The 14,390-nt window shown below is 47.6% G+C and overlaps 2 protein-coding genes across 2 annotated transcripts; one reads left to right on the top strand and one right to left on the bottom strand.

Moving 5' to 3' along the window:
* Positions 1-796: 796 nt before the first annotated feature.
* Positions 797-4,024, bottom strand: LOC120919354 (E3 ubiquitin/ISG15 ligase TRIM25-like). The gene has a single exon (XM_040331472.1). It carries the CDS (start codon positions 3,768-3,770, stop codon positions 2,202-2,204), a length of 1,569 nt encoding a protein of 522 aa, XP_040187406.1. The 5' UTR covers positions 3,771-4,024; the 3' UTR covers positions 797-2,201.
* Positions 4,025-5,104: 1,080 nt separating this feature from the next.
* On the top strand, positions 5,105-6,033 carry LOC120919334 (vicilin-like seed storage protein At2g18540). Its single transcript, XM_040331447.1, has 2 exons — positions 5,105-5,123; positions 5,450-6,033. The coding sequence occupies exons 1-2, from the start codon at positions 5,105-5,107 to the stop codon at positions 6,031-6,033; spliced, it is 603 nt and encodes a 200-aa protein (XP_040187381.1).
* Positions 6,034-14,390: the final 8,357 nt, after the last annotated feature.

The following is a 14,390-nucleotide window of genomic DNA, read 5'->3' as shown; positions in this document are numbered from 1 at the left end:
GTACCCCTCTCCCCTCCCCTCCACCCCCCCCCCCCCCTGTATACCTTCTGCCACTCTCTCTCCCTTCCCTTACCCCTGATACCCATCCTCTTACCCCTCTCCCCTCCCCTCCAACCCCCCCCCCCTGTATACCTTCTGCCACTCTCTCTCCCTTCCCTTACCCCTGATACCCATCCTCTTACCCCTTTCCCCTCCTCTCCGTCTCCCCCCCCCCCCACTATACCTCCTGCCTCTCTCTCTCTCTCTCTCCCCTTACCCCTAAAACCCATCCTCTTACCCCTCTACCCTCCTCTCCACCTCACCTCCTGTTTTACTAGCAACACAATATTTAATTGGTTCCTGCCACTATATAATACAATAGAAGAATCACTGAGAACATCAGAGCATTTCACAGTTGGAAAATGGAGAAGTTACATTTGTGAATATCATTTTGGAGGAAATAAAAACTAAAGCCAGTGCGTATCAACCCCCAACCGCCCCCCCCTTCCGAAGATGTATAGCAGACCATTATTAGCCCCGGAAGATATATCAGGCACCGTCAGTCCATGTCTACCCCCCAGAAGATATATCAGACACCCCTAAGAACATGCTGGAGAGATTGACCCTTTCTGATCTTCCAGGCCATCATTGTCACCAAGACTAAAAATGATATGAAATATTAAAGATGCAAATTATGCAACGGACACAATTTTCAGGTGACAACCGATTGAGATGGGATCTGCCCTGATTTTAGGTTCCCTCACATCTCCATTATAGGAAGTGAAGGGAGATCTCCATTTTATAGGGGTGATGTGAGGGGAGGGGGGATTAAGATGATGAATCTTTGAAAACAATGTGAACCATTAAACCTGCCAAGTTCTACCTGCTGAAGAACCACAAAGCCCAGCATGTCTTATATGTGGGATTGTTGGTGATCTCTGGAAGGGGATTGGGTTATTCCTAAAGGGCCATTCCCGAGGAACTGTCTGGAAGGGGCTTGGGTTATCCTTTTAGGGCCATTCCCAAGGAACTGTCTGGAAGGGGATTGGGTTATTCTTATAGGACCATTCCCGAGGAACTGTCTGGAAGGTGATTGGGTTATTCCTATAGGGCCATTCCTGAGGAACTGTCTGGAAGGGGATTGGGTTATTCCTATAGGGCCATTCCCGAGGAACTGTCTGCAAAGGGATTGGGTTATTCCTATAGGGCCATTCCCGAGGAACTGTCTGGAGGGGGGTTGGGTTATTCCTATAGGGCCATTCCCGAGGAACTGTCTGGAAGGGGATTGGGTTATTCTTATAGGACCATTCCCGAGGAACTGTCTGGAAGGTGATTGGGTTATTCCTAAAGGACCATTCCCGAGGAACTGTCTGGAAGGTGATTGGGTTATTCCTATAGGACCATTCCCGAGGAACTGTCTGGAAGGTGATTGGGTTATTCCTATAAGGCTATTCCCGAGGAACTGTCTGGAAGGGGATTGGGTTATTCCTATAGGGCCATTCCTGAGGAACTGTCTGGAAAGTGATTGGGTTATTCCTATAGGGCCATTCCCAAGGAACTGTCTGGAAGGGGATTGGGTTATTCCTATAGGGCCATTCCCAAGGAACTGTCTGGAGGGTTATTGGGTTATTCCTATAGGGCCATTCCTGAGGAACTGTCTGGAAGGGGATTGGGTTATTCCTATAGGGCCATTCCCAAGGAACTGTCTGGAAGGTGATTGGGTTATTCTTATAGGGCCATTCCTAAGGAACTGTCTGGAAGGGGGTTGGGTTATTCCTATAGGGCCATTCCCGAGGAACTGTCTGGAAGGTGATTGGGTTATTCTTATAGGGCCATTCCTAAGGAACTGTCTGGAAGGGGGTTGGGTTATTCCTATAGGGCCATTCCCGAGGAACTGTCTGGAAGGGGATTGGGTTATTCCTTTAGGGCCATTCCCGAGGAACTGTCTGGAAGGGGGTTGGGTTATTCCTATAGGGCCATTCCCAAGGAACTGTCTGGAAGGGGATTGGGTTATTCCTATAGGGCCATTCCCGAGGAACTGTCTGGAAGGTGATTGGGTTATTCTTATAGGGCCATTCCTAAGGAACTGTCTGGAAGGGGGTTGGGTTATTCCTATAGGGCCATTCCTGAGGAACTGTCTGGAAGGGGGTTGGGTTATTCCTATAGGGCCATTCCCAAGGAACTGTCTGGAAGGGGGTTGGGTTATTCCTATAGGGCCATTCCTAGCTTCTGATCCGTACCCAGGACTTGTAGACACTGAATGCAGCATGGAGGGGCTCGATGAAGGTGGCGGAGAAGGTGTGGAGGTGTCGGATCGGGTCGCAGAGCTCGTAGAAGGACAGTTGCCCGGCCTCATAATCCATGTAGATCCCCAGCAACTGGCAGGACACAGTGTGGGGTAACTGGATCCACTTGCCGTCGTGTATGACGGAATATTGGACGTTATCGTACCTGCGCAGACACCAAGACTTGTCATTGTCCCCGATCCATGACTGGTGCCCCTTCCTGTTGATAGTAGGGTAACTCACCCCTAAGAACCACACCCCAGAATCGCTGGTCTCCACCTCCCAGTAATGTCGCCCGGAGGAGAAGTTTTTGGTGCTCAGGACTTGATCGTACTGGAACCTCCCCGCCAGATCGGCGCGGTCCTGGTTGATGTGTGACCAGGTGGCAGTTTTCAGGTCCCCGGAAACGTGGACGTCGTTCCCGGCACTGTTCATGTCCAGTAATATGTCGGTGGCCCCCTGTAGATTGAGCCTCTTCCTGACGTTGGTGACTATACCGGACAGGCCCGTGTGTACGCTGACCGAGATCAAACCCTCATCTAGGCCTCTCTTCCAGATCTCTTTATAATATCTCTCTCTGCTGTCATTCTCTCCTTCCTCCGAGTTCTGGAAGGCCTCGCTCTCCGATTCCTCTTCTTGGATGACCATGAAGGAGTCCGCCATGTCACACAGCTCTTCCAGGTGTTGGATCTTCCTGGACAGCTCCTGGTTCTTCACTTCCATCTGTTGGACCAGACTGGAGACGGAGAGAGACACTTGATCCTCCTGCCTGGAAATCTCGGCATGGACTCTCTTCTCTAGGGTGTCCAGCTGTCTGCGGATGTCTCTGAAGAGGGAGCTGACCCTGTCCGTCATGGAGGCCGCTTTCTCCTGGGACTCTTTCTTGCGCTCCTGCCCGCTCTTCACTCTTTTCTCCGTCTCCTCTCTCTTGGAGGTCAAGCTTTTCAGAGAATATCTCAGCCGCTCCTTCTTCTTGTCGGAGACCATGTCCAGGGTTTCCACGCGGTGCCCCTGGTGGGGCCCGAACAGCAGGCAGGACACGCAGATACAAGTTTCGTCCTCTGTGCAGTAATACTCCAGGATCTTCTTGTGGGTGGAGCATTTCCGGTTGGCTAGGTGAGTGGTGGGCTCAAGAAGGACGTGTTCGGCTGACTTGCTGTGGACTTGTAAGTGGACGTCACACAGAGACGCTTCGCACATCAGACAAGACTTCACCGCCGGGACCTGACTGGTGACGCAGTAAGTGCAGAAGATCCCGCTCCGCTCGGTGGGGGAACTCTGGAGGAACTCGGACCTGCTCAGGAGGCTCACAGCCCTTTGCATTAATGGGTGCTGATGACTCTCCCCCTGGCACTCCAGGCACTTGAACCCTCCGGAGCCTTTCTGGGTGTCCACCACGCAGTCAATGCAGACCCAGCAGAAGTTGTGTTCACATTTCACCTTCAGCGGATCCTCGCTGGCGTTGTGGCAGTTGGAGCAGACGAGTTTCTCCTCGGTGGACGCCATGGTGGAGGAGAGATTGGGAGCAGAAGAGGAGGAAGAGCCGGCAGGGAGCTTTTATCGGGTTGTAGAGTTTCGATCAGCTGGACTTTAGCTTGTTTGGATAACGAGAAGTGAGCTGCACCTTTAGTCAAGTTGAAGTTCAGGGCGATATTTGTTTGCGTTTGGTTTGTCGTCACGGGATACAGAGAGGGAGATAAGATCACCGCATCATAAACATCAAAAATCGAGACGTCACTGCCAACCTGCTGCTGAATACATGTGAGGGACACGAGAAAACCTCAAAATGGAGGCTCCTCAGAGAGGGAGAACCTGCCCGGAGGTGCCTTTCTCAGGGGTCCTCGTCCTTCAGGCTCGGGCACACTTCAGCTTCTTCAAGTGTTTTGGGTGGTTTTTGTGCGTTTTTTTTAGGTTCTCCCATTCAGGGCTGTTGCATCCACATTTTGCCGCCCCACCCCTGACTCCACCCCATTTGCCCTGCCCATGTATACAAATGCAGCTCACCAGTGCCCATCAATGCCAGCGCCCATCTTCACTTTGCTCGTCTCTGTCCCCCCTTTCCCCTTCTCAGCAATCGGAAGAAGAGAGGAGGACAGAACTCCAAGCACCAACTATTGTACTGCTATATTGTGATATGGCAGCCACATGAGTGAGTATGCCGAGAGGGGATGTGGACGATGTATGAGATCCAGGGATGGAGATGACTTGTTGGTCTGGTAGGACCTGACGGTACGGTCACCCAGAAACAGTCCTTTCAATTCAAAGTTCCATCAAATGTCAGCAGATTGTTCCAAAATAAAGAATCCTCATCAATGCACCCCGTTGTGCCCCCGTGCCCCCCTGCACTCCCTTGTGCCCCCTGCACTCCCTTGATCCTCATCAATGCACCCCGTTGTGCCCCCCTGTACCCCCGTGCCCCCCTGCACTCCCTTGTGCCCCCTGCACTCCCTTGATCCTCATCAATGCACCCCATTGTGCCCCCCTGTACCCCCCTGCACTCCCTTGTGCCCCCTGCACTCCCTTGTGCCCCCCTGTACTCCCTTGTGCCCCCCTGCACTCCCTTGTGCCCTCCTGTACTCCCTTGTGCCCCCCTGTACCCCCCTGTACTCCCTTGTGCCCCCCTGTACTCCCTTGTGCCCCCCTGTACCCCCTTGTGCCCCCCTGTACTCCCCTTGTCCCCCTGTAGCTCAGTGAGCCCTGAGTGTCACCAGAGGACGTCTAAAGCAATCCTCCACCCTGCACTGCGGGTTTCTGTCCACTAGAGGTCAGCACAGATCTGCCCCTCACTGTCTTATTGGGTGCTGCAGACTGGATCTTGTCGGCTGAGCTGTCTGGGTTGGATGGAGGAGATCAATGCAGGTGTGTCCCCTCCTCATTGTTATAATGTTAGTGTGGGGACCCAGCACACGGGGGGGTGAGTGGTGTTGTTTGGCAGGGGAGGGACGGTGGATCCTTCATAGAGTGCTGAGCAGCACCATACACAGGCAGACGAGGATCGTTGTTCCGATCTGGAGAGGGACGGGATCGTTGTCAGGTGAGTGGAGATCTGTGGGGGATCCCCTGTGGATTGGGGGGGGGGGCGAGGGGTGGAGGAAGGGCGCGGTCACACTGATTGGTTTTTATTCAGTAAAAAAAAAAAAGCTTGGAAGTCGTCCCTCGGATCTGTCTGCCGCGTGTTTTGTCAGGTAAGGAAGAAAAAAACAACCAGAAACGCAGAAAAACGCAGAGAAACACAGAGAAACGCAGAGAAGCGCAGAGAAACGCGGAGAAACGCAGAGAAGCGCAGAGAAACGCGGAGAAACGCAGAAAAAAGCAGAGAAACGCAGAGAAACGCAGAGAAGCGCAGAGAAACGCAGAGAAACGCAGAGAAGCACGGAGAAACGCAGAGAAACGCAGAGAAACGTGGAGAAACGCGGAGAAACGCAGAGAAACGTGGAGAAATGCAGAGAAAAGCAGAGAAACGCAGAGAAACGTGGAGAAACGCAGAAAAAAGCAGAGAAACGCAGAGAAACGCAGAGAAGCGCAGAGAAACGCAGAGAAACGCAGAGAAACGTGGAGAAACGCGGAGAAACGCAGAGAAACGCGGAGAAACGCAGAGAAACGTGGAGAAACGCGGAGAAACGCAGAGAAACGCGGAGAAACGCAGAGAAACGTGGAGAAATGCAGAGAAAAGCATAGGCAGAGAAACGCAGAGAAGCGCAGAGAAACGCAGAGAAGCACGGAGAAACGCAGAGAAACGCAGCTCCCCAGTGAAATGAATGGGAAGTAGTGGAATTGATGTTCGGAGAGAGAAATGGACACTTTGTATTTTTTTTACATGAAGATTTTTGCAGGAGGGGGGAGGGGGAGGGGCGGTGGCCTCACACAGGATTGGGCGCAGCTCGGCATGGCAGCCAATCAGCCTTTAACTTCAGTTTGTTCAGTGAAGCTTTGACAATAAAACCTGAAAGCTGATTGGCTCCCGTGCACGGCTGCACCGGATTTTAGTGAATTGTTGGGGGATGGGGAGTTAACCCTTTCAGTGCTGAGCTCTATGAGGCGTCCATTTTATAATACGTTTATTATCTGCACCCGGCTCCACACCGCCACCCTGTGGCCACAGGTTCAAAGTGCAGCTAAATGTCTTATTAACCCCTTCAGCCCCGGAGGAGGAATTTCCTGCCCAATGACCGGGGCCAATTTAACTGACAATTGCGCGGTCGTGCGACGTGGCTCCCAGACAAAATTTATGTCCTTTTCCCCACAAATAGAGCTTTCTTCTGGTGATATTTGATCACCTCGGCGACAATTTTGAAAAAAAAAAAAGCAATATTTTTGCTGTAAATAAATATCCCCAAAAATATATAAAAAACATTTTTCCCCCTCAGTTCGGGACGAATTCTTCTTCTTCTGCTACATATTATTTAAATAAACAAAAACACATTTCTCTTCATTTCTGTTTATAAAACTTTTCAGCCAGATAATTGTTCATGTGAGACGCCGCCGATCATCGATCCTCTTCTCCCTTTCACACAAGTCACTTATCGGCTCTCTTTTCTCTCTCTCTCTTCTCTCCTCTCTCTTCTCTCCTCTCTTCTCTCTCTCTTCTCTCTCTCCCTCTTCTCTCCTCTCTTCTCTCTCTCTCTCTCTTCTCTCCTCTCTTCTCTCTCTCTCCCTCTTCTCTCCTCTCTTCTCTCCTCTCTTCTCTCTCTCTCTCTCTTCTCTCCTCTCTTCTCTCTCTCTCCCTCTTCTCTCCTCTCTTCTCTCCTCTCTTCTCTCTCTCTCTCTCTTCTCTCCTCTCTTCTCTCCTCTCTTCTCTCTCTCTCTCTCTCTCTCTCTCTCTTCTCTCTCTTCTCTCTCTCTCTTCTCTCCTCTCTTCTCTCTCTCTCTCTCTTCTCTCCTCTCTTCTCTCTCTCTCCCTCTTCTCTCCTCTCTTCTCTCCTCTCTCCTCTCTTCTCTCTCTCTCTCTCTTCTCTCCTCTCTTCTCTCTCTCTCTCTCTTCTCTCCTCTCCTCTCTTCTCTCTCTCTCTTCTCTCCTCTCTTCTCTCTCTCTTCTCTCTCTTCTCTCCTCTCCTCTCTTCTCTCTCTCTCTTCTCTCCTCTCTTCTCTCCTCTCTTCTCTCCTCTCTTCTCTCTCTCTTCTCTCTCTTCTCTCCTCTCCTCTCTTCTCTCTCTCTCTTCTCTCCTCTCTTCTCTCTCTCTTCTCTCTCTTCTCTCTCTCTTCTCTCTCTTCTCTCTCTCTTCTCTCCTCTCTTCTCTCTCTCTTCTCTCTCTCTTCTCTCCTCTCTTCTCTCTCTTCTCTCTCTCTTCTCTCCTCTCTTCTCTCCTCTCTTCTCTCTCTTTTCTCTCTCTTCTCTCTCTCTTCTCTCCTCTCTTCTCTCCTCTCTTCTCTCTCTCTTCTCTCTCTTCTCTCCTCTCTTCTCTCCTCTCTCTCTCTCTCTCTCTCTTCTCTCCTCTCTTCTCTCTCTCTCTTCTCTCCTCTCTTCTCTCTCTCTTCTCTCCTCTCTTCTCTCTCCTCTCTTCTCTCTCTCTCTCTTCTCTCCTCTCTTCTCTCTCTCTCTCTTCTCTCCTCTCTTCTCTCTCTCTCTCTCTTCTCTCCTCTCTTCTCTCTCTTCTCTTCTCTCTCTCTCTCTCTCTCTCTCTCTCTTCTCTCCTCTCTCTCTCTCTTCTCTCCTCTCTTCTCTCTCTCTTCTCTCTCTCTTCTCTCCTCTCTTCTCTCTTCTCTCCTCTCTCCTCTCTTCTCTCTCTCTTCTCTCCTCTCTTCTCTCTCTCTCTCTCTCTGTTCTCTCTCTCCTCTCTCTTTCTCTCCTCTCTCTCTCTCTCTCTTCTCTCCTCTCCTCTTTTCTCTCTTCTCCTCCTCTTCTCTTCTCCTCTTCTTCTCCTCTACTCTCCTCCTCTTCTTCTCTCCTCCTCCTCCTCTTCTCTTCTCTCCTCCTCCTCTTCTCCTCTCCTCTTCTCCTCCTCTCTTCTCTTCTCCTCCTCTTCTCTTCTCCTCCTCTCTTTTCTCTTCTCCTCTCCTTCTATTCTCCTCCTCCTCTTCTCCTTCTATTCTCCTCCTCCTCTCTCCTCTTCTCTCCTCCTCCTCCTCTTCTCTTCTCCTCCTCCTCCTCTCTTCTCTTCTCCCCTCTCTCTCCTCTCCGCAGGCTTCTGTGTTTACATTGTGATCGGCTGTGATTGGACACACCTCATCACATGGTAAAGATCCGCTGTGATTGGCCCTTCCCCCCAATCTGTGATTAGCTGTATGTGAAGGACGCGGCGATCACCTCGCTGTGCTCCTCATTGGGCTGTAGAATGGTCAATAAATGGTTAATGGCTCAGTAATCTATTCCTCATGATGCCTCCAGTCCTCTATGAGCTCCCACTCCTCTCCTTTCCCCCCTCACTTCCTTTGTCTGGAGCAAGCAGTGTGTGTGTTAGTTGTGGTCATTTACACCGCTGTACATTCCCCTCCCCCACCCCATAGTCCATCTCCGGACCGGGCGTTCCTGCATACAGGGGGACCACAGAGAATAAACATGGCCGCCCTCCAACAGGAAGTGACATCACACCAATTGGAGGCTGAGAGCCATACAAAGGAATTTTCTGAGATTAGTGTCACTTTAATATTATTACTACCCGGCTCCACACTGCCCTCCTGTGGCCAAAGGAGAAACTGCAGGTCATTTCTTATTTGTATTACTATCTGGCTCCACACTGCCCTCCTGTGGCCAAAGATGAAACTGCAGGTAATTTCTTATTTTTATTACTATCTGGCTCCACACTGCCCCCCTGTGGCCAAAGGAGAAACTGCAGGTAATTTCTTTTTTTTTTACTATCTGGCTCCACACTGCCCTCCTGTGGCCAAAGGTGAAACTGCAGGTCATTTCTTATTTTTACTATCTGGCTCCACACTGCCCTCCTGTGGCCAAAGATGAAACTGCAGGTCATTTCTTATTTTTACTATCTGGCTCCACACTGCCCCCCTGTGGCCAAAGGTGAAACTGCAGGTCATTTCTTATTTTTATTACTATCTGGCTCCACACTGCCCCCCTGTGGCCAAAGGTGAAACTGCAGGTCATTTCTTATTTTTATTACTATCTGGCTCCACACTGCCCCCCTGTGGCCAAAGGTGAAACTGCAGGTAATTTCTTTTTTTTTTACTATCTGGCTCCACACTGCCCTCCTGTGGCCAAAGATGAAACGGCAGGTCATTTCTTATTTTTACTATCTGGCTCCACACTGCCCTCCTGTGGCCAAAGATGAAACTGCAGGTCATTTCTTATTTTTATTATCTGGCTCCACACTGCCCTCCTGTGGCCAAAGATGAAACTGCAGGTAATTTCTTTTTTTTTTACTATCTGGCTCCACACTGCCCCCCTGTGGCCAAAGGTGAAACTGCAGGTAATTTCTTATTTTTATTATCTGGCTCCACACTGCCCTCCTGTGGCCAAAGATGAAACGGCAGGTCATTTCTTATTTTTACTATCTGGCTCCACACTGCCCCCCTGTGGCCAAAGGTGAAACTGCAGGTCATTTCTTATTTTTATTACTATCTGGCTCCACACTGCCCCCCTGTGGCCAAAGGAGAAACTGCAGGTAATTTCTTATTTTTATTACTGCCCGGCTCCACACTGCCCTCCTGTGGCCAAATGAGAAACTGCAGGTCATTTCTTATTTTTTTACTATCTGGCTCCACACTGCCCTCCTGTGGCCAAAGGTGGAACTGCAGGTCATTTCTTATTTTTATTACTGCCCGGCTCCACACTGCCCTCCTGTGGCCAAAGGAGAAACTGCAGGTCATTTCTTATTTGTATTACTATCTGGCTCCACACTGCCCTCCTGTGGCCAAAGCTGAAACTGCAGGTCATTTACACTGATCCATTACAAGTCTTCTCCATATGGGGGCGCTCTTCAATCAGTTTTTTGAAACAGAGAAAATAATCTGGTGCTGGAAATTATGGTTGAAATGTATTATTTGCTGTCATTTAAAATGTCTATTTCAGATCAATGTTCCCAACGAGTGAAAATCTTCTACATGAACTTCAGTGGAAATGATTGTCCCGTCTTCCCGTCCACAGCCTGGAAATGGACTGCGGTAATGTATCGCCAGCACTGGCTGGGGAGATGTACAAACTCTACAGAGTGCCATATTAAAAAATAAAGACGATGTATTACACAACGATACACGGTGTGTGGACTCTTCTTCTTCTTCTTTCTTCCCCGGAAGGGGAACATCTCATAGAGAAACACACGTAATCACCCGCCCACGAGGATCCTCAGATATCATCCAAAGGTTTTTATTTCTTTATCACATCACAAGGGCAACGTTTCTGAGCCGCACAGGACCCCTTTGTCGTCACATGCCTGATGAAGGGTCCTCTGCGGGGCTCAGAAACGTTGCACTTGCCCTTGTGATGTGATAAAGAAAGAAATAAAAACCTTTGGATGATATTTAAGGATCCTCGTGGGCGGGTGATTATGTTCATTATCTACATGTTTCCAGTAACCAGCTGGTGGTCACCAATTACCCGATACCGAGGAGCCTTGTTTTCAGGAATGTGTGCGATGGGAATATAGACATTCTCATATCCGGGACCTAACCTCCTAATCCCACCTGGCACACAAGGAATACATTACCACCAGCCCCACCATTCAAATGTCAATCTACTAATCTAGACCCGATCTCCAGATACTCCTGACACGGGTCCCGGGTATCACACATATGTCAGGCTAATGAACACCGGGCTGACTTCTTCTGAGGTGTGGGGAACCAGGACCTCTTCTATATTTCTCTCTATTCTGGATGGTGGGACTTAGAATATTTCTCTCTATTCTGGATGGTGGGGCTTAGAATATTTCTCTCTATTCTGGATGGTGGGGTTTAGAATATTTCTCTCTATTCTGGATGGTGGGGTTTAGAATATTTCTCTCTATTCTGGATGGTGGGGTTTAGAATATCTCTCTCTATTCTGGATGATGGGGTTTAGAATATTTCTCTCTATTCTGGATGGTGGGGTTTAGAATATTTCTCTCTATTCTGGATGGTGGGGTTTAGAATATTCCTCTCTATTCTGGATGATGGGGTTTAGAATATTTCTCTCTATTCTGGATGGTGGGGTTTAGAATATTTCTCTCTATTCTGGAGGGTGGGGTTTAGAATATTTTTCTCTATTCTGGATGGTGGGACTTAGAATATTCCCCTCTATTCTGGATGGTGGGGTTTAGAATATTCCTCTCTATTCTGGATAGTGGGGTTTAGAATATTTCTCTCTATTCTGGATGGTGGGGTTTAGAATATTCTCCATTATTCTGGATGGTGGGGTTTGGAATATTTCTCTCTATTCTGGATGGTGGGGTTTAGAATATTTCTCTCTATTCTGGATGGTGGGGCTTAGAATATTTCTCTCTATTCTGGATGGCGGGGTTTAGAATATTTCTCTCTATTCTGGATGGTGGGGTTTAGAATATTCTCCATTATTCTGGATGGTGGGGTTTGGAATATTTCTCTCTATTCTGGATGGTGGGGTTTAGAATATTCTCCTTTATTCTGGATGGTGGGGTTTAGAATATTTCTCTCTATTCTGGATGGTGGGGTTTAGAATATTTCTCTCTATTCTGGATGGTGGGGTTTAGAATATTTCTCTCTATTCTGGATGGTGGGGCTTAGAATATTTCTCTCTATTCTGGATGGTGGGGCTTAGAATATTTCTCTCTATTCTGGATGGTGGGGTTTAGAATATTTCTCTCTATTCTGGATGGCGGGACTTAGAATATTTCTCTCTATTCTGGATGGCGGGGTTTAGAATATTTCTCTCTATTCTGGATGGTGGGACTTAGAATATTTCTCTCTATTCTGGATGGTGGGACTTAGAATATTTCTCTCTATTCTGGATGGTGGGGTTTAGAATATTTCTCTCTATTCTGGATGACGGGGCTTAGAATATTTCTCTCTATTCTGGATGGTGGGGTTTAGAATATTTCTCTCTATTCTGGATGGTGGGGCTTAGAATATTTCTCTCTATTCTGGATGGTGGGGCTTAGAATATTCCTCTATATTCTGGATGGTGGGACTTAGAATATTTCTCTCTATTCTGGATGGTGGGGTTTAGAATATTTCTCCTCTATTCTGGATGGTGGGGTTTAGAATATTTCTCTCTATTCTGGATGGTGGGGCTTAGAATATTTCTCTCTATTCTGGATGGTGGGGCTTAGAATATTTCTCTCTATTCTGGATGGTGGGGCTTAGAATATTTCTCTCTATTCTGGATGGTGGGGCTTAGAATATTTCTCTCTATTCTGGATGGTGGGGCTTAGAATATTTCTCTCTATTCTGGATGGTGGGGTTTAGAATATTCTCCATTATTCTGGATGGTGGGGTTTGGAATATTTCTCTCTATTCTGGATGGTGGGGTTTAGAATATTTCTCTCTATTCTGGATGGTGGGGCTTAGAATATTTCTCTCTATTCTGGATGGCGGGGTTTAGAATATTTCTCTCTATTCTGGATGGTGGGGTTTAGAATATTCTCCATTATTCTGGATGGTGGGGTTTGGAATATTTCTCTCTATTCTGGATGGTGGGGTTTAGAATATTTCTCTCTATTCTGGATGGTGGGGTTTAGAATATTTCTCTCTATTCTGGATGGTGGGGTTTAGAATATTTCTCTCTATTCTGGAGGGTGGGGTTTAGAATATTTCTCTCTATTCTGGATGGTGGGGCTTAGAATATTTCTCTCTATTCTGGATAGTGGGGTTTAGAATATTTCTCTCTATTCTGGATGGTGGGGCTTAGAATACTTCTCTCTATTCTGGATGGTGGGGTTTAGAATATTTCTCTCTATTCTGGATGGTGGGGGTTAGAATATTCCTCTCTATTTTGGATGGTGGGACTTAGAATATTCCCCTCTATTCTGGATGGTGGGGCTTAGAATATTTCTCTCTATTCTGGATGGTGGGGTTTAGAATATTTCTCTCTATTCTGGAGGGTGGGGTTTAGAATATTCCTCTCTATTCTGGATGGTGGGGTTTAGAATATTCTCCTTTATTCTGGATGGTGGGGTTTAGAATATTTCTCTCTATTCTGGATGGTGGGGTTTAGAATATTTCTCTCTATTCTGGATAGCGGGGTTTAGAATATTTCTCTCTATTCTGGATGGTGGGACTTAGAATATTTCTCTCTATTCTGGATGGTGGGGCTTAGAATATTTCTCTCTATTCTGGATGGTGGGGTTTAGAATATTTCTCTCTATTCTGGATGGTGGGACTTAGAATATTTCTCTCTATTCTGGATGGCGGGGTTTAGAATATTTCTCTCTATTCTGGATGATGGGGCTTAGAATATTTCTCTCTATTCTGGATGGTGGGGTTTAGAATATTCCTCTCTATTCTGGATGGTGGGACTTAGAATATTTCTCTCTATTCTGGATGGTGGGACTTAGAATATTTCTCTCTATTCTGGATGGTGGGGCTTAGAATATTTCTCTCTATTCTGGATGGTGGGGCTTAGAATATTTCTCTCTATTCTGGATGGTGGGGCTTAGAATATTCCCCTCTATTCTGGATGGTGGGGCTTAGAATATTTCTCTCTATTCTGGATGGTGGGGTTTAGAATATTTCTCTCTATTCTGGATGGTGGGGCTTAGAATATTTCTCTCTCTATTCTGGATGGTGGGGTTTAGAATATTTCTCTCTATTCTGGATGGTGGGGCTTAGAATATTCCTCTCTCTATTCTGGATGGCGGGGCTTAGAATATTTCTCTCTATTCTGGATGGTGGGGCTTAGAATATTTCTCTCTCTATTCTGGATGGCGGGGCTTAGAATATTTCTCTCTATTCTGGATGGTGGGGCTTAGAATATTTCTCTCTATTCTGGATGGTGGGGTTTAGAATATTTCTCTCTATTCTGGATGGTGGGGCTTAGAATATTTCTCTCTATTCTGGATGGTGGGGCTTAGAATATTTCTCTCTCTATTCTGGATGGTGAGGTTTAGAATATTTCTCTCTATTCTGGATGGTGGGGTTTAGAATATTCTCCTCTATTCTGGATGGTGGGGTTTAGAATATTTCTCTCTATTCTGGATGGTGGGGTTTAGAATATTCTCCTCTATTCTGGATGGTGGGGTTTAGAATATTTCTCTCTATTCTGGATGGTGGGACTTAGAATATTCC

This window comes from Rana temporaria, chromosome 12 (genome assembly GCF_905171775.1).
Source record: "Rana temporaria chromosome 12, aRanTem1.1, whole genome shotgun sequence".
NCBI classification, from domain to species: domain Eukaryota; kingdom Metazoa; phylum Chordata; class Amphibia; order Anura; family Ranidae; genus Rana; species Rana temporaria.
Note: the sequence above shows the minus strand (reverse complement) of the source record. Positions and strands in the feature narration are given on the sequence as shown.

What these genes read in the sequence shown, in the direction of transcription:
- LOC120919354 (XM_040331472.1), bottom strand. Translation starts at nt 3,770, where the DNA reads ATGGCGTCCACCGAGGAGAAACTCGTCTGCTCCAACTGCCACAACGCC.